Source organism: Peromyscus maniculatus, chromosome 20, assembly GCF_049852395.1.
Source record: "Peromyscus maniculatus bairdii isolate BWxNUB_F1_BW_parent chromosome 20, HU_Pman_BW_mat_3.1, whole genome shotgun sequence".
Lineage (NCBI taxonomy): Eukaryota > Metazoa > Chordata > Mammalia > Rodentia > Cricetidae > Peromyscus > Peromyscus maniculatus.
In genome coordinates, this window is record NC_134871.1 from 70,726,468 (window position 1) to 70,745,344 (window position 18,877).

At 48.5% G+C, this 18,877-nt stretch overlaps 1 protein-coding gene across 4 annotated transcripts in view; it reads left to right on the forward strand.

The window, feature by feature from the left end:
* The window catches only part of Scn8a (sodium voltage-gated channel alpha subunit 8), a 182,578-nt gene that overhangs the window by 51,174 nt on the left and 112,527 nt on the right, over nt 1-18,877 (forward strand). For all 4 annotated transcript variants that reach the window (XM_076556863.1, XM_076556860.1, XM_076556862.1 and 1 more), the window contains exon 2: nt 11,104-11,433. In XM_076556863.1, the coding sequence (XP_076412978.1) occupies nt 11,158-11,433 (276 nt within the window). In that variant the 5' untranslated portion in view covers nt 11,104-11,157. The remainder of the gene's footprint in view (nt 1-11,103; nt 11,434-18,877) is intronic.

Sequence of the window (18,877 nt, forward strand, 5' to 3'; positions counted from 1 at the left end):
GAAGAGCCGGATCTTGCTGTCATCAACAGAGGGTTAAGATTATAATTTTTTTATGTTTAAAATGATTAAAATTAAATTATGACAAAATGGTTTCACTTCAGTTCTAGAACTGTTAAAGATCTCCTAAAATGAAATCTGTAAGACAGAAAGAAAATTGGCATGCTCACATCTAGTTGTCACTGAAAGGAGGAGGAGCCTGCAGCAGGGTGGTGTGAACGGTCCATCTGGCCACATTTCTGTCTCCTACGCGAGGCGCCACCCACCTTCCTGCCAGCGCAGGGCTGCTCCTCTGGCTGAGTCCGTGAGCTTACAGCAGAGGCAGAGAGCTGGCTCAGGCCGGAGTCCAGCTGTAGTTCTGCAGCGGCCGAGTCTCTTCTTCTGGTTCTTATTAAACCTCTTTGGAGCTTCAGAGCCATACAGACGGCAGTCTGTCTGGCATCCCCATTTGGATGCACCAAAGTGCCTTAGACTAGGTCTGTTCAGAGTGAAGTCATCTTCATTCCAGAACTGTATGTCACATCAGATTCCTGCGTCACCAAGCTTCACTACCTCCTTCCCATTTTCCTGTGGCTGAAAATGGGGCATTTTCCCTGGTTTTCCTACCTTCAGCCAGCTGTCCCGCTCAGCATGCCATCTGCCTGCTGCTACCTGGTCCAGGCTGTCACCTCTGATTCTGTGTATTAGTACTGGAAACTAAGATGTCTGTGACCAAAGCCTCTTAAACTGTAGGTCACAAGCTCAGTTGTCATTGAATGTGGGTGTTGTGAAAAACATTCGTCCTTATACCCACAGGTAAGTGTAGTCCTTGCCCCTCATCAAAGAGACGCCTCTTTGCAACAGACAGAGACCATTACAGAAAACCACACCAGTCAAAAGGCAGAGCTGTGGAGCTGAGTCCCAACTGACGTACAACACGGCCCCCGCACCTAAGGCTCAGGAATTTAGGAGAGGGGTGTGAGGACTGTAAGAGCCGGAGGATCCGGCAGTGTGCTGTGAGGCTGTGTCTCCTGGTAACGTCAGGAGCTGCACCATGAAGTCTCACGAACATGGCTGCCTAAACACGAGCTGGACAAGGACAATAGACATGTTAGAGTGGATGGGGAAACTCATGAGGCCTCAACCTCCACAAAGAACTACAGGCAACCAAGGAATGCTGGGAGCAGGAGAAATAGTATTCCCCAGGGAAGGGCACTCCAATTGGTTACCCAGTCCCAAATGGTCAGCCCTGAAAACATACATACAAGTAACACCATACAGATTGAGCAGGTTATAGTTAGGAATGTATGTATAAATACATATAATGTGCATATAGCAGCAGCTAATGAAGAAGAGGCCGTGAGTTTAAAAGAACAGGGAGGGGGTAAATGGGAGGGTTTGGAGGGAAGAGAGGGAAGGGGAAATGATGTAATTGTATTACAATATCAACTTTTTGAAAACTGGCAACAGTGGAAGGTTTCTGAACACACAGCAGTCAAAATCTAGTTCGAAATAAACGCCTAGTGAGTCCAAGGTCTCTCTGGAGAGCTCACCTGTGTTGCATGGCATGATGTCCCTGCAGCCTTGCTTGGTTCTGAGCACACAACGCATGCACTGCATGAACTGCATGCACTGCAGCACCAGTGTGGGAGCCGGAACTGCCTGAGCTCAGGTGTGAGACCTGCAGTGTGCTTCTGTGTGTGGTTCCCCGCCCTCCTAGGACCGTGATGATGTTTACAGAAAACCGTTTAATAGTCTTTCCTGTTGTCATCCTTCCGCTTGTGGAAAACAGTGTCTTCAGATTGTGTGGCGTTAGGCAAGCGCCTCCTTCTTAGTAATATATAAATTAATTTAATCATCAATAAACAGTGAATATATGCATGCCAAAGTATTTTTTACGATTTAATAATGGAAGCTTGATTGGTATGCCTCTTTTGTCTACCTGTACCTGGGGTCCCATGAAAATTTCCTAAGAAAAATAATTGCGAGTAGAAAACATTTCAAAGCCGTGGTGTGGGCCATCTCTCGCTTAGAGCCCCAGCGCCTGCTTCCTGCTTTCGGGATACAGCGAGGTTGGCCCTCTTGCATGCCAGGGCTCTGCCTTCCTGCTGTGGCAGGGGCTTACCTAGCGGGGTCTTGTCCTGAAGAGCACAAGCAGCCTGCCCTCCAGCTTCAGCAGATGTTGTCTTTTCCAGGAAGCTTCCCCACTCCCTCGACACTAGGCTGGACGTTCCGCTCCTGCGTGTCTGTAAGCTTGTTTTGCTCATGGCAGGGTTAGCATACTGTGACTCGCCTATTTATCCGTCTTTTATCCCAGATTATCAGGTCTCTTGGGGGCAGGAGTGAACAGTCTTGTCAGAGTGTAGCTCTGGCATGTAAGTAGACTTTTACAGTCTTTCCCTCTTTGTTTCTGGTTTATCTCACTTAGCATGTTTTCAAGGCTCACTTGTGGTGAAGCACATGTTAGCATTTCTTTTACTTTTAAGGTTGCATAGTATTTTATTATATGTATACCACGTTTTATATAACTAATTCATGGTTATTTGGGCTACTTGGCAATTGTGAATAATGTTGTGGGGAATATCATTTCAAGTTACCACTTTCAGTTCTTTTTTTTGTTTGTTTGTTTGTTTGTTTCTGGAGCTGAGGACCGAACCCAGGTCCTTGCGCTTGCTTGGCAAACGCTCTACCACTGAGCTAAATCCCCAACTCCTACTTTCAGTCCTTTTGGGCATATGCTAAGTAGTGGAATTGATAATATATAGTAATATAAGGTAATACAGGAATTCTGATCTTAACTTGGGGGAACTGCCAATGCTCTGCTGTAACAGCTGTACAGCTTTATGCTCCGATCATAGTTGGATCAGACTTTCAGTTTGTTTGTTTTGTGTGGGGTGGGGGGAGGGAACAAATGTTTGATGGATGATGTGCGTATGTATGTATGTCTAGAGCAGGCATGGGTGTGCCACGGCATGTGTGTGGGTGTCAAGTGACAGCTTTCGGAGGTTCTCTTTTGGTAGTTTGTGGGGCCTGGGGACCAGAGTCAGGTGGAGAAGTGTAGACAGATTTTTCTGTCCTGCCAGTCAGTTCCCAAATAACCACACAGAGACTTACTATTAATTGTAAGTGCTCGGCCAATAGCTCAGGCATGTTACTAGCTAGCTCTTGCCTTTTAAATTAACCCATATATATATCTTATCTACGCTCTGCCACGTGGCTCAGTGCCTTTTCTCACTACAGCGAGTTCATCTCCTTCCTCTGCGTTGCCTCTCAACTTTTTTGCGCTCTTTTTGTCCGCCCGTCCCGCCTAACCTCTACCTGTCCAGCTGTTGGCCGGTCAGCGTTGTTCTTAAACCAGTCACGGTGACACAGCCACACAGTGTGAAGAACATTCCACAGGGAGGCCTGCGTGCACTCTCACTAACCGTTTCAGTGTCTTGACACCCTCATCAACCTGGGCTTCCCCGGCTCCTTCTGCCTGCTGTGCTCCTGTGGGAGCCATCCTGCCGGCCAGTCGCCTCCTTCAGGTGCTTGGTTTATAAACGCTTCCTGTTCTGCAGCTTTCCTTGCATTCTCTCGATGCTTTAATGTAAAGCAGAGAGTTTTTAATCGAATTAGTTATTTTTTTTGCAAGTATCTCTGTGTGGCATGCATGTGTGTGTGTGTGTGTGTGTGTGTTTCTGTCTGTCTGTCTGTCTGTTTACATGTGTATGGTCATATATGTGTACACATGTATATAGGTGCGTGTGAAAGCCTGAGGCTGATGGCAAAACTCTCTCTCTATTGCTTTTCACCTTACTCGTGGAGATGGGATCTCTTGCTCCCAGAGTTCCTTTGGGCTAGTCTAGCCGCCAGACTTGCTCCAGGGATCCTTGGCCGTGGCTTTCCTAACACTGGAATTAAAAGGCAGCCTGCCATGCCCATCCGTGTGAGTGTCGGGGATCTGAACCCTGGTCCTCTGGACCTCACATCTGCTGTTCCCCTGTGCATGTGTTGTAAGTAGAGCCCGCTTTGCTCTGCATGTGTCTGTGTGTGGCATGCAGCCGTGTGTTTCCTACTGTGTGTTGATAAGGCTGTTCGTGTTCCGTGAGATGGTCTTGGCATCCCTGTTGAAAATACCTTTCCTGCACGCACGAGCCTGGACTTCTAGACTCTGCCCGTTGGTCTGTATGGTTGCTTCTAGGTCAATTACCAAAATTTTGATGACTACATTTGTAATTAATTTTAATACCAGGAACGTGAGTCATCCAACTTTGCTCTTCTCCTCCCAGTCTGAGACAAGTTTGGTTTTATTTCTGTTCCGAAATGCCAGGGACCTAGCCAGTGGTGTCGCCTGTGGGGGGTGACGTTCTGCGGCAGAGCCACAACCAGCTCAGATGTGTGTCGCGGTTCCACTCACCACCTCTGTTGCTGTTCAGCTGCTTTTGTTTTGGAAGCAGGCTCTTGCTGTGTAACCCAGACTAGCCTCGACCTCACTGTGCAGCTTAGGCTGGTCCTATATATATATATATATATATATATATATATATATATACACACACACATACATATATATATATAAATTACTATATATATATATTTGAGAATTTCATGCATGCATACAATGTATTTTGATCATATTCCCCGCTCCTTCCCTAACTTCTTCAAGATTGCCTCCCATCTCTCAACCCCTCCAGACCTGTGTTTAGGCTGGTCTCATGCGCCATCCTCCTGCCTCAGCCTTCTGAGTGTTGGTGTCAGGGCATACCGCACTGCATCTGGCTCATTGGGAAGTTAGTTTGGTGCTGTTCCCCGCATGTTCCTCCTGTGCCTTTGCCTGGAGTCCCGGCAACAGCTGCTTCCCAGCCGGCTTCCTTCCATGTCATCCTGTGCTAACCTCTCTTCAGCCAGTTTTTCCTAACCCCCTCATCCCCCGACAACGGTTCCTCTTTATTTGTCTGTTAGATCTCAGAGAGCATTTGAAACCTTACCTCTTGGATGACCAAGAGCAGAGAGCCCTGGCCATCCGTCGCCCCGATGTCTCGAGTCTAGTTCAGTCTTTTGAGAGCCACCGTCTTTGTCCCTTCATTATCTGGGGCAGGTGGGGACACGGCAGGAGACAGCTGAGCAGTCGGAGCAGGGGCATTGACGGAGAGACCATGGTTCTGTGAACATAGCAGTCCGGCTGACCTCGGAACAGCATGCCCAGACACAGTGAGGTCTGCGGATGACTTTGACCCTCCCCAGACTCTTCTCTTCTTATGGCACAGAGGGTCAAAACCTGAGCCTCAGTGTGCTAGGCACGTTGTCTGCACTACGTCTCCTGCTCTGACTCCCCGAAAACTCAGCCACTGCTGTCCTGCCGGTGACCAGGAGACTTGACGATAACAGATTTTGTTTGTTGTGTGTAATCTACGTAATGATGAATGCACGGGAACGGGGAGACCACTTTTCACTGAGACACACCGTTTACTGGGAGACACACGGAGACCGCAGTGGTACCCCAGGACTTAGCTGCCACGGCGGCAGCAGTGGCCGGAGAACAGCTCTTGTGCGGAAAGTACTGAGTTAATTCTGTTCATTTAATGCTGGGTCTGTATGCTTAGCAAGGTTTCTGAGGCCGCAAGCAACATCCATGTATGTTCCAAGTGTCTTCATAGCTTTTGATACATTTAAAGTTTTGATACAGAGTTGAACATATTTTGTGGTAGCAAATGATCAAACAGACCCTTTTTATGCACATGATTTTTAATGCATTCATGTCATGCCTAATTTTTCTCTGATATAAAAAAATTCTGCCTACTGGATTTATCTGTAAGTTTTTTCAAATTGTCAAGAAAAAATTTAAAACTGCACGTTAAGTGGATTTCTGCAGTTCCAACTCCCATCGCTTAAAAGTCACTGTATATGAGAAGGTGCTTGCTCCAGTGTGTCAACTGGCGGTCAGACAGGCCAGCTTCCGTTTGATTTTCAGATCAGAAACGTGGCCTTGTGTGACCTCTGAGTTCACTCTAAACCCTGGAAGTCTGTTTACTTTTTGCTCTGAAGAAGGAGGGGTTTATTTGATGACTAGAACTTAGGTAAAAGAAGAAAAGCAGACTTCAGGGTTAGAGCTAGAAAGTGCATATGGTAGTCGATGATATGTGTTTATAGTAGCCACAGTATAGTTTATATAATAGTCTATAAAAGTGACAGCGACCAGACATTGACTTAGTGATGCTGGGTCAGTTGATTATTGACACCTTACAAAGGGGCATGTCTGGCGCACTGGTATGGTATAAAGATGCTCTGTCCGCCTGGGTTGCAGAGTCGAATCACAGTGAGCCAAGAGACGAGAAGAAACACATCAGTGCCGCTAGAGAAATACAAATGTGAGGGTCAGTCTTTGGAGCCTCGGAATCCATGCAAACGCCAGGCAGATGTGATGGCCAGCCTGTCATTCTGTTGCTCAGATGGCAGAGACCGGGGCTTCTCAGAGCAAGCGGGCCACCCAGACTAACCAATCAGTGAGCTCCGGGTTCAGTTGAAAGACGTCCTAGGTCATCGTCAGACTTCCCTCTGCACAAACACACATTCACACACACATATATGTATTCACACTACACACAGTGACAGGTAGGGAAAAACACTGAACTGCCGTTTCAGACCATGGAAAACAGGTGATGGCAAGCATGTGGAAAAGCGTGACCTCGCTTTGCCAGTGGGATGCAATGGCTCAGCCTCTGGAAAAGTTTGGCACTTCTATGAAAACATGGAACAGTACTGAGGTCTGACCCTGAAGTTCCTGGTCTAGGTCTGTTCTCTACAGAATTTGAAATGGAGCTGAGCATGGTGGCACACCTGTAATCAATCCTAGTGCTAGGGAGGGTAAGGCAGAAGGATGGTGAATTTGAGGCCAGCTTGGGCTGTGTAATAACGTCTTTTCTTAGTATCACATGTGCACTTACAACTCACAACAGCCAAAAGATAGCATGAGCTCTAATGTTCCTCAGTGGGTTAGTAAACACGTAGCTTGTTGTGTAGATGTATATTGAAATAATACACACACACACACACACACACACACACACACGCACACACACACTGAAATGCTGATACATACCACTGTGTGACTTTACCTTGAAACTTTTTATACTAAATGAAAGAGGTCAGACCCAAATGATTGCACATGGTGTGCTGCAATTTTATAGGAAATACCAGAAAGATACATTGGTAGGGATGGAATGTACTTTAGGTAACGGGTAGCTGGGCGGTGGGGTGGAGAGACACCGAGCTGGTGAGGGGCAGCGCTGAGTTTGGGATGATGGAAAGATTTGATGCGCAATAGTGGGGGGTGTAAATATGATGCTGCAAATGGAGTTGTTTGCTTTAAAATGGTTCATTTCATGTTACCTAACTTTTGTCTCAGTAAATAAATCTTAAAACTGTGAGGTGCTACTAATATAGTGAAGTTGAGATGACTGTTGTTCTGAACGTAGGCAAGGGTGCAGGGCAGCTGGAACCCTCGACCCCGTGGCACTGGCACGTGGCCTCCATCTCAGCACCTCCTCCTTTGCCTGGACGCTGGGAAGAATCACATGTGTATTTGACCACTGAAAGATGGGGGCAAAGGGGTTCTTAGCTTCTTGTCACAGTAGCTCACAGCAACCCAAACCTGTCAGAGTAGGGCGATCGTCATAGATGGAATACTACACAGCAGTAAAATGAGCTGTCGCAGGAAGGTGAATGTCACAGAATTAGGGTTGGAATGAAGCCAGACCTCAGGACGAATGCACTCGCATGTACTCGCATGAAAGTTAAGCAGCAGAACTAATCCGCGGAGGCGTTTGCCAGCGAAGGAGCAGAGAGCAGATGGGTGGTGTCACACAGGTGGACAACACAAGAACAGATTGAACTGGGCACTGTGGATTCATAGAGCTCACTGTGTTATGTTTACTTTTAAAAAGAAAACAAACAGTAGTCCCCAGAGCAGATGTCTGTAAGCAGAAAGGACAGTTTGAGACCCGGGAAGTTGTCGGAGGCCTGGAGTGATAGTGACGTGCGCAGGTTCAGATCTGCTGTGAGCTGGCGTCTGGAGGGAGGGAAGTGGCAGTGTAGGCAGATTTTTAGGGAAGATCTTGGGAAGCACACCTGGGTAGACTGAGGCTGACCACACGTGAGAAGACTGCTTCTGTGGGACCTGAGTGGGTGACACTTGGACATGGGAGCTGTTCAGGGAGGAGTGGGAGGCTGTGGGGCTGGGAATGAAAAGCGAGGAGTTAGCAGTGGTGACTGGGATCCCGCGCTGGATGCTGGAAAGGGTGGTCCCAGTGTAGAGGAGGGGCCAAGAGCTGAGAACAGTTTAAAGTGCTTTCACTAAGAGCCTGCGTCTAAAGTGGACACAGCTGTGGGACTCTTCTGTGGGTAGTGAGGACTAGTCACAGATGGCTGGAGTCACCTGGGCACAGATGGGTCGATGTGGATGAGCGCCCAAAGTGGGAGAGGGTGACAGAAGTCGGCAGACAGCCACAGAGAAGAAAGTACGGTGACGGGAGGTCACAGCGTGGCATAGTGAGTGTCACAGGTGGGTAAAGCAAGTGGAGGATTCAGATACACGGCAGTGGCGGTGAGAAGAGCTAGGAAGGGAAGAGGGGGGCTGAAAATGTGGCGGGGAGCAGGGCTGACGGGGGAGGGGGGGCTGCAGACCGTGGGTGGAAGACTGAGCCAGGCAGCGGCCCAGCCGCCCTCAGAGCACAGGCTCTCCCGTGCTCAGATTGTGGGCGAATGTGGAAGGTGCAGCCTGGAATTCCTTCCAGGTATGTGGTCCTACTGCGGATTCCAGGCATGATGCCGTCTAGTTTTTCAGTGGCTGTGGGTGTTTGGGGTCCTGACGGTCATTCTCCAGCAGTGTGGCTTCGGGAGAGCCATGGCAGTCTTCGTCGTTAACGATGAAGGTGATAGACTCACGCACCGCACGCGCGTGTTCGGGAGGTGGGGCTAGTGTAGGCGGGGACCTGAGACACAGCAGAGAGCTGCTGAGCAAAGCCCCCGAAAGCGCCGCGGAGGCTGGGGGTGGGTGCGCACAGGCTGGGGTCCCAGGTCGGGGAGGAGGAAGGGGTTCGCTGGGTTTGTTCAGGGATGGGAGGAATTAGGGAAATGGAAGTCTAGCCTGGGGAAAACTGTAAATGAAGTCTCAGATCATAAAACCATATTATTTCTGTGTGATTTGCTTAATGAGCCAGACTATTCCTGCCGGAGACTAGTTAGTGGTGGGGAGGATAGAATGGGGTGGGTAACTAAAAAAAGATTTTTTTTTAAACAGTAAATAAATAGGAGTTGGGATATTAGCCTTTGGTTGAGGTCTTCAATTTTTTTTTTTACATTTATTTATTTATTTATTTACTTAGAGAAGCTCACATATATGTGTGTATGGAGGTCAGAAGGCAACTTGTGGGAGTTGGTTTTCTCCTTCTGCCGTGTGGGTCCCAGGGACAGAACTCCAGTCTTGAGGCTTGGCATCAAGCTTACCTGCTGAGCCAGCCCAGCCTTTGGTTGTGATTTTTATCCTGGCCCTGGGACCTCGGCAAGTTGATCAGTCTCTTAGGACCCCACATTTCCTCATCTGCATAATGGATGGACCAGTCCTGTAGTGAGTGTCTTGTGTCTCTAAAGTCCTATGCTAGGTGTTTACTAACCCACTGAGGAACATTTGAGCTCATGCTGACCCAGAATGACTGCTCTGGCCCCTCCCCCTGCCTGGACCTGTGGGGTTTTGGTGCTGTGTGGGAGCTGCCCAGCCTGTGGGGGCCACTGTATGGTTCCGGTCCCAGCTTAGTTGCCGGCGCTCAGTTCCAAGCCGTGGCACAGCGGTCACCAGGAAGACAGTCTGAAAGGAGCCCTCGGGGACCACACTGTCAAGTCAGCCAGAGTTGACTCTGCAGCCATTCACTTGAGCAGGCTCAGGTTACATGGGTACGAGAAGTAGGCCCCGAGGAGTAAGTAGGACCAAACACAGTAGTCCTTAGTCTTCCAGCACCATTTCCTGGGTACATGTGTGACACTGAATAAACATTCTTAAAAGATGTGTGGAGCGTGAGAGACATCCTTAAGCACATGTCCTGGCCTGCTGCCTCATTCTGCCAAGGCTGAGAGAAGGAAGTGCCACTTTGATCACCAGGTGAACTGCCGGTGGTCTCTGTCCGTTCCACAAAGAGCTGAGCTCTTGGCCTCCTGATTCCTCCGCTTCCAGGCTTGGGTGGAGAGAACCAGGGTTCTGAATACAGGAGTGAAATGGCTTTTCACGGCTGGGCTGAGAAATCCCCGATGCCTGTGTGACCTTACTGCAGTTGCTCTTTCTAGAGGGAGTGTTCTCTGGTCCGTCCTTCCCTCTGTCTGTCTGTCTAGGGAGCCGACCTCCCTCCCGGCCTGCAGTGCTGCTTGGCTGATCCAGGGGGAGCCTGGGGTTCCCTCGGCCTTTCCCGTTGCTAAGCGGGGGGGGGGGGGGGGGGGGGCCTTGGGAGTGGTGCAGCCCTTTCCCCAGGAAAACGCCCTGTCTTCTGTGTTTGGTGCTTTATCCTAAAGAAAGATACTCCTAGAGTTTTATACTGGAAAGAGCTTTGGACAACTCAGAAAGTTGAAATACCTTGAAATGGAAGGATGAACAGGGGTGGAAGCTGTCTTATCCATAGTTTGTGCTGGCAAAAGTTCTAAGGATTAGTTTCAGAAAGTGAGGCTTTTGAGGAGAGGGACCGATTGCCCTTTCCTTGCCGTTAAAGGAGAACCGTTTCCTTTGGAGCACAGATCGGGAGGAGGGAGGCAGGTCTGAGGAATGTTAGCAGGGTGCCTGGGGGATACGGAGCGCCCCTCTTGGTTCACGTGTGATTCTGAACAGTGAATTGAATGTAGGTAAATATAATATATGCGAGCAGTTCGAGGGACCCCAATCTTTCCGTCTCCCTCGCTGATCCTTCCCCTAAGGGCCATCACAAAGGTCACCCGGGCCATTCTTGCCGTAGATTTTTTTTTTTTTTAAAGATTAAAAAAAGAACCATGTCATGGCGGAAACTGTGTTGCAAAGGTTGTGACTGAAGGTTGAGAGTGAGCTGGTTTGGTCTGGCCTCCTTTCGGAGCAGTGATGGATTAACGCCGCCTGTGTTGCCGTTCCCGCAGAGCTGACCTGCCCCGGACACGGCCTGACGAACGAAGCAGCTGCAGGATGAGAAGATGGCAGCCCAGCTGCTCGCACCACCCGGCCCCGACAGCTTCAAGCCCTTCACGCCCGAGTCGCTGGCTAACATCGAGAGGCGCATTGCCGAGAGCAAGCTCAAGAAGCCGGCGAAGGCGGACGGCAGCCACCGGGAGGACGACGAGGACAGCAAGCCCAAGCCCAACAGTGACTTGGAAGCAGGGAAGAGCTTGCCTTTCATCTATGGGGACATCCCCCAAGGCCTGGTCGCGGTCCCCCTCGAGGACTTTGATCCATACTATTTGACGCAGAAAGTGAGTTGGAGGAGGCCCGGCTGCAGAGGCCCCTGCCCTTCAGGCGTGGGAGAGGGGAAGAGGAACCCTGTCTTGGCCGGAGTGGGGAGATGTGGCTAGCCTTTGCCTCTGCCTGGGATCGGTTTTCCCGTTCTGTTGCCGCTGAGGGCCACTTCTGGGTCTCCCCGCGGGCCGACTCTGTTAATAAGACTTCTAGTTTTGCTTCCAGGCCAGAGTAGGAAAAATAAAAAAAATACGAGGGATGGGGATGTATGTAGCTCCCTGGCAGAGCACTTTCTAGCATGTGTGGAGCCCCATGGTACTGGGATCCTAAAGGGAAGAAAGAAAGCAGAGTGGGAGGAAGTGTGGGTGTAGATGAAACATCTACAACTGTGTGGAGTCCTCCCGGCCCCCACACTTGAAACTCTGTCCTCGTGGAGACGGATGGTGTTTCTCGTGCAGTGGTGGCAGGCTGTCCATGTACCGGGGACCACGTGTGCCCTCTGGGCAGCCCTCTGTTGTGACCCTGGAGCATGGCTTTGTGGGGCAGAAACAGTGACGCACCCTTTGGTCTTGTCGTGCCCTAGTCAGGATGAGTCTTTATCAAAGCTGAGATATCAAAGATGAGAACACAGGCAAAGGCCAGTCTCCAAACGGCTCAGGGTTCCAACTTCCTGAACAATGTTTGACCAAAATCTTAGACTTTTGTCATGATTATTGCATGAAACAAGACAAGAGGAGAAGCCAAGCCTCCTGGTTTGATTGATTCACTGGCCAGGTAATTTGCTGCTGGATCCTGAGGGCTGACATCACATTGTAGGAGACCCACCTGATTCAACGTATGTCATTTAAATAACTGTCAGTGGGTTTCCAGATAAGGGGTAGGGTGATGGTTTTTGTGTAGTTGCATAGATGTGAATGGAAAACTCGGGGAAGCTGTCTTTGTTAACACTGCTTCTGACTACTGTTAGTACATTTTAGAAGAATTTTAACTTCTTTGTCTTGTTAATGGGACAGAATTAAGAGATCTCTCCTGTCTAGGATTAGTGAGAAGGCTCAGCAGCTAAAAGCACCTGCCACCCAGATCCCACATGACGGGAGGAGAGAATGGACTCCTTGTGAGTTGTTCTCTGGTCACCAGAGTGCCCTGGTGTGAATACCCTTTCAACAGTACACACACAAATGCACACACGCACACACGCACAGCATGTGGATACATAGATGGGTTTTAAAAGGCACCCTTCACTCAGGATGGATGACACACGCGGTCAGGATGCTCTCTGTGATGCGCAGCCCTTTACCCACCAACCGGCTCCTGCTGCAGCTCACAACAGCTGCAGAGGGAAGGAGGTGGAGCCAGTGGCCCCAAGTCTCCCAAGTTTAAAGAAATAAGCATGATACAGAGGACAGTAGACTGGAGAGAGATCTCGACTCCACCATGACTCAGTACATTTATTATTTATATTCTTCTTTATTAGTATAAATATTGTCCAAGCTACCACAAATAAATATAGGGGAAAAAAATAAAGAAAAACAAACTTCACAAAAGTAATTCGTGATTCTTAGCAAGTCACTTTATTTCCCAGGGTCTAAATTATTTATTTTTCCATCTTATATGCAAATTAAATTTCATCTCCTGAACTGTGATTTAGTTTTCCTTTGTGGACCTTTTCCCTGGGTCCTGCCCCGCTCACGTCCTCTTCCTGTTTCAGTGGCTGGGTCATGGCTGAGGACTCTTCATGGAGAGCGAGCCTTTAAGCCAAGAGGTTGTCAGTGGAGGTGCCGCATGACCGGCTTGTCCTGACGGAAAGTTCAACTTCAGGGGCTGGGGTGACGGTTCAGTTGGTAAAGTAGTTGCCACACAAGCATGAGGCCCTAAATTCAGATGCTTCACACCCATGTGCAAAGCCTGAAGCATGTTCTTGGAGAGGTAGAAGCAGGTAGACGACCCCCCCCACCCCGCCGCCACCCGCTGGAGCTCACTAGGCTGCCTACCCAACTGGTGATCCTCAGGTTCAGTAGGAGATTTTTGTCTAAAAAGTAAAGCAGAGGGAAGTTAAGGAAGACACTTGACATTGACCTCTAGCCACCAAAGGCATGCACACATGCAGTCACAGTCCATGAAACAAGTACACACACATGCGCTACACACATAAATAGAGGAAAGTTCAACTTCAGCCTTTGGCCTGTCATATGGGCAAATATTTCCTGAGAAGAATAACTTTAATTTTATTTTGGGTGGTCTTTAATTTTCTTTAAATGTTACCATTAAGAGAAGTCTATAAAACATATATATATATATATATATATATATATATATATATATATATATATATAGAGAGAGAGAGAGAGAGAGAGAGAGAGAGAGAGAGCGAGCCATTGTAGCCATATGGCTAATGGCTACTATAAAGCAAACAAATTATGTCAAGAAAGCATTGCTAGCCATTCAGACATCTTTGTTGTACATTAATTTTTATCTATCATCCATCCGTCTGTCTATCTATCTATCTATCTATCTGTCTGTCTACATCTATCCATCCATCCATCCATCCATCCATCCATCCATCCATCCATCCATCTACCCACCCACCCACCTACCTACCTACTTGAGACAGGGTTTTAGCCCAATCTGGCCTCCAACTCTCCATGTAACCACATGAACTCCTAATCTTCCCGACCCCAGCTCCTGAGTTCTGGGGTTACAGGCCACACCACTACACGTGTCATGCGGTGTTGGCACTTGAACCCAGGGCTCTGAGGACGGCAGGCATGCACTCCGCTGACTTGGCTCCGCCCATGGCCATTGCACTTCTCATGAGGGACTTTTCATTGGATTACAGATAACATGCTTATTGCAGTCCTCACTGAGGTCCTAGTCCTTCTTACTAACCTAGGCCTTGCATGGCTTCAGTCAACTTCCCCTACAGGGAAGCATACTGGTAATTGTGTAACCCCACAAATCTAAAGCTCCCAGGGGAGGAAGTGACTTTGAGAGGTCGTCCTTTCTGTTTGTTTCTCAGGAATTGTCTCAAATAATTCTCAGACGATAGACTCTCTTTCCTCTGGTAAATGACTGTCTTGTCCTTAAGCCTTGGTGTCTCTGTCTCTGTCTCTGTCTCTGTCTCTGTCTCTGTCTCTGTCTCTCTCTCTCTCTCTCTCTCTTTTGGGGTTTTTCAAGACAGGGTTTCTCTGTGCAGCTTTGGTGCCTTTCCTGGAACTCACTCTGTAGCCCAGGCTGGCCTCGAACTCACAGAGATCCGCCTGGCTCTACCTCCCGAGTGCTGAGATTAAAGGCGTGTGCCACCACCACCCGGCTAAGCCTTGGTCTCTAATTGATCTGTCGTCAAGGGGACCACAGGGGACTTGTTTCTCGTTTCCTTCTTTCATGGGTAACAGAAAACAGGCTTTCTTTTAGAAGTTCTGGTTTCTCCCCTTGTGTACCTTGTGCTTCAGGAAACCCGGGACCCTGAAAGCTGTGCATCATGCCATCCGCACTCTGCTTCACCCATGCTCCCGTCCCTTGCTCTCCACACTTGGTCCTTCCTTTGGCCGTCTTATTTTTCAGTTATTTGATACAAATAAGTACATTTAAGGAGCAGATACATATCTTGACTTATCTCATTTTAAAAATAGGTCATGTGTTTACATGACCAAAAATTCAGAGGTATTTGATAAAACTCTGCCTTTTATACCATCTCCCACTGTAGTGTTGCTCACTGATGGCCGCGTCTTCTGTGGTCTCTCCATTCCTGTGCGAGCCGTACAGACGTGTGTGTGTGTGTGTGTGTGTGTGTGTGTGTGTGTGTGTGTGTGTGTGAGGAACCCGGCCTCAGCCGCTTGTCCTTGCCTTCTGTCACCTGTGTTTCCTCTGCCTTTTGTGGGATCTTCTTTGTTTTGGTGTTGATGTTGTTGAGGCTTCTTGAGGCGGGGCTCAGGCTGCCCTCCTGAGGGCTGGCACTGCTGTGTGCTGCATGCTGTGCTGTGGGGTCTTGAGTTTTACCAACGCCAGTTCCCACTTCGTTTCCCTTCCTCCGATTTTTTCTTTCAGAGAATCAAATCAATAGCTTTTCCTTTACTGCTTCCGGTGTCTTCACTACAGAAAGTGCCGTCTGCTGCTTGACAGTGATCTGCTGAGTTTTAGGTGACCTTGTCCGTGTTTCTAGTAACTGTCTTAAGTAGGCGGTAGGGGAGTCTATGGGTTGAGTTGGAGGCCCTTCTACATGAGTCCCACCCCTTTCTCATTCCTTAGGCCTGATGATTGACACGCCTCTGTGTCTAATAGACTGCCCTATTATAAGGAATCCGGAGAAACAAAAGTTCCCATTACAGGCTTGATGTGTCTTTGAGTACTATGGTGCATTCCTGTTGTTCTTAAAAGTCGCATGCCTCTCAAAGCTCAGCTCTCTTCAGCACCTGTGTATTAGTCTTTCTACACAGTGAGGTACACTTAAAGTCACAGGAAATTAAAGTGTGGAGGCCTTTGGCATTGCTTAATTCGGCTTCCTTACATTATTTATTTTATGGTATTGATACTTTGTCGAAAGCCAGAACCAGACTTGCAGGATGGCTTGGTGGGTAAGGGTACTTACCAAAGAACTGACTCCCGTGGGTTGTTCTTGGATTTCCACGCATGAGGTGCACACAGGTACGTGCATGCACGCACACACACACAAATGCACAAATATAGAGATAACTTTTAAAGCCAGAACTACTATTAGAGGTGGAACTTGCATCAAAGCTCCTCCCTTTAATTCTGTTCATTACAACATATTTCCAGCTTTTTGCCTTTGAAATGTTTTATCATCCTACCCTTAGCCTCAGTTGACTTGTTGTCCTGATGCGGACAGACAGATGTATGGAATGCAGAGCAAACTCCTTTCTTGTTTGAGTATCTCCATTGCTCACCTGGACCTGAGCTCTGAGGTGTTTAGATGTTGTTCAAATCTTAATGGTCATTTAATAAAAACAAAAACAAAAAAACATCCAGAGCCACATATCAGGGTGAAAGATCAGAGAAGCAGAGCAGCCAGCCACTAGTTCCTACCTCTAAGAAATCCTCAGTCTGAAGAGAGTGAGTTCTTGTTTCCTCACACCTTATATACCTTTCTCTGCCCTGCCATATTACTTCCTGGGATTAAAGGTGTGTGCCACCACTGCCTGACCTCTATGTCGGACCTGGTGGCTGGCTCTGTCCTCTGATCCTCAGGCAGGTTTGTTAAGGTACACAATATGTCACCACAAGTTGGCCTCTCCACCTTCTGTTACTTTCTGAAGGAAGATCGTCTCCCCCTCACCCCCCTGCCTGCCAGAATGGCATAGTGCAGAGAACACCCACCCGGGAAGGGATGGAGAGCCTTGGGTTCTTTCCAGTTCTGTCTTTGATTTGCCCTTGGCCAAATAAAATGCCCGGAACGTGGTTTCCCCGTCTATACACAGGTGTGGCAGAGTGGGCGTCGTCCATGTCTCCGCACCCTGTCACGCCTTTGCTGTGTGGAGTAAGGTGTAAAGTGCTCTCTGCTCCCTTGGGGTTCCCACTCTGCTCTCCCTCCTCCTCTTGGATGTACTCTTCCTTGAACTTCAGCTTTGGGAGTTCTACCCACTCACCCAGGCCCAGCCCAGAGGCTGCTCCTTCCTGGGACATAACTTGCTGCTTCTACACCAGAACTGAGTCCTGTCCCTTCTGAATTCCTACAGTGCAGCCAGTCTTGAGTGTGAGCCCACCATGGTGTTCATTCAGTGTAGGTGTGGAGGGGACCTCTGTTTCTCTTTGCCTTACTAATGATGGAACCATCGACCCCTGAAATCTCAATCAATCTCTCTCTCTCTCTCTCTCTCTCTCTCTCTCTCTCTCTCTCTCTCTCTCTCTCTCTCTCTCTCATGCATGCACACACATTTCCATGTTGCTGGCAGGTACTCCTTTCCAACTCTGTCTGCAGAGCCAGGCTATTAAGGGAATATTTGTGTCCATCAGGTATGACTGGTGTCCTATCACAGTCAGCATAGACATTTAAAATTAAAACTGTATGTTAAAGCTTCGGTTCCTTTTGTCATTAAAGTTTTTCCCCTAATAGTGTAGGGAAGTTGAGTGGGATTTCAGGTTTTTATGCAGCAAATCAGCTGAGGGAATGCTTGTGAGACGGTGAGAGGTGGGGCACTCTCAGAGCTGGATGCCGGCGGCGGCGGGCGGGCGGGTGGGCGGGCGGGCACTGGGCTTTCACTGACTATCCAGCGTGGAGTTAGGGAGAGAAGGAACTTGAGCCTCCCTAAGTCACCCTTCTCCCTTACAGCTTTAGCAGTTGACTAAGAGTTGAAGTCTTGTTTCTGATCCTGTCCCCACCTAGTTCCAGGCAGTCTTGACCAGGTCACTCACCACGCAGGGCCTGTGCTTTCTCTAGTCTGCACTAAGAACTACTGTCCCACATATTTCGGTGTCTGTAGAGAGCGTGACTTGACCGCCCGGTCTCACACGGTGGCGTCCTCTAATCCTGTTTTACTCTTCTTCCTAGCACCCAGCACCTAGTCTGTAGGACATTTGTTGGTTCAGTGTCTTCTGTCTTCAGCTAAAGCAAGGCCTGCTCTCGAGCAAGTGTCCAGTCAGGATTTGTTGAGTGAGTGGCTGCATTGTAGGAGAAGGTACACGTGGAAACATCATGTGCTTTCTGAGTGATGCCAACAGGATTTTTAAATAAAAAATTTTAACTTTCAAAGTGAACTGAACTTTTTGGGTAGGAAAGGCTAGTTAGTATCTCATTTCTTCCTTTCCCCCCAAAAATGGGTTTGTTTGGGAGCTTAGGAGGCGATAAAAAAGAGATGTCTTGATGACTTATAGATGTTGGTAGAGGCTGGATCACTGTGGAACCACTTACAGAGCCTTAGAATTGGGAAGGGTTTTGTAAAGGTCATCAGTAACCCTCTCTACAGTGCTTTAGTGTCTTGTTGATTTACTGGTCTGACGGACCCTCAGCCTTGCCCAGCCTCATTGGTATTTTGTCTGTTATTAGCCTTCCTCTATTAAGTGACTATGAAAAAAAGAGAAACCGGTGTGGAATATATGCCAGTGTGGGTAGCCACATATAAAATGTGATACTTTAATCCAGAAAATACTTCTTGAGTAAGTTCTCTTGGGGAAACAGATTGAATAAAGTCCGTTCTTTACCCTAAAACAGCGTGTAATGGAGCAGCGTATAGTGCAGTGTCCCTTTGAGCAAGGGTCCATGGTAATTCCATAGCAAGAGCCGTGCTTGAGTTAGGCTTTGTGACCCCGAACGCTGAAGGAAGGAGAACACAGCGGGAATACAGACGTGGGGACAGAGGCGCGGTAAGGAAAGCAGTTTGTCCAGTGTACGTGGGAAGTAGGGAGAGATCTAGCTGCAGTGAGGAAGAAGGCTGGACGGGAGAAACGGGACCAGGTCTTCCCTTGACAAATGATGGAGAGCTCCTGAGGGGCTGGATGGGAGTCAGGGTA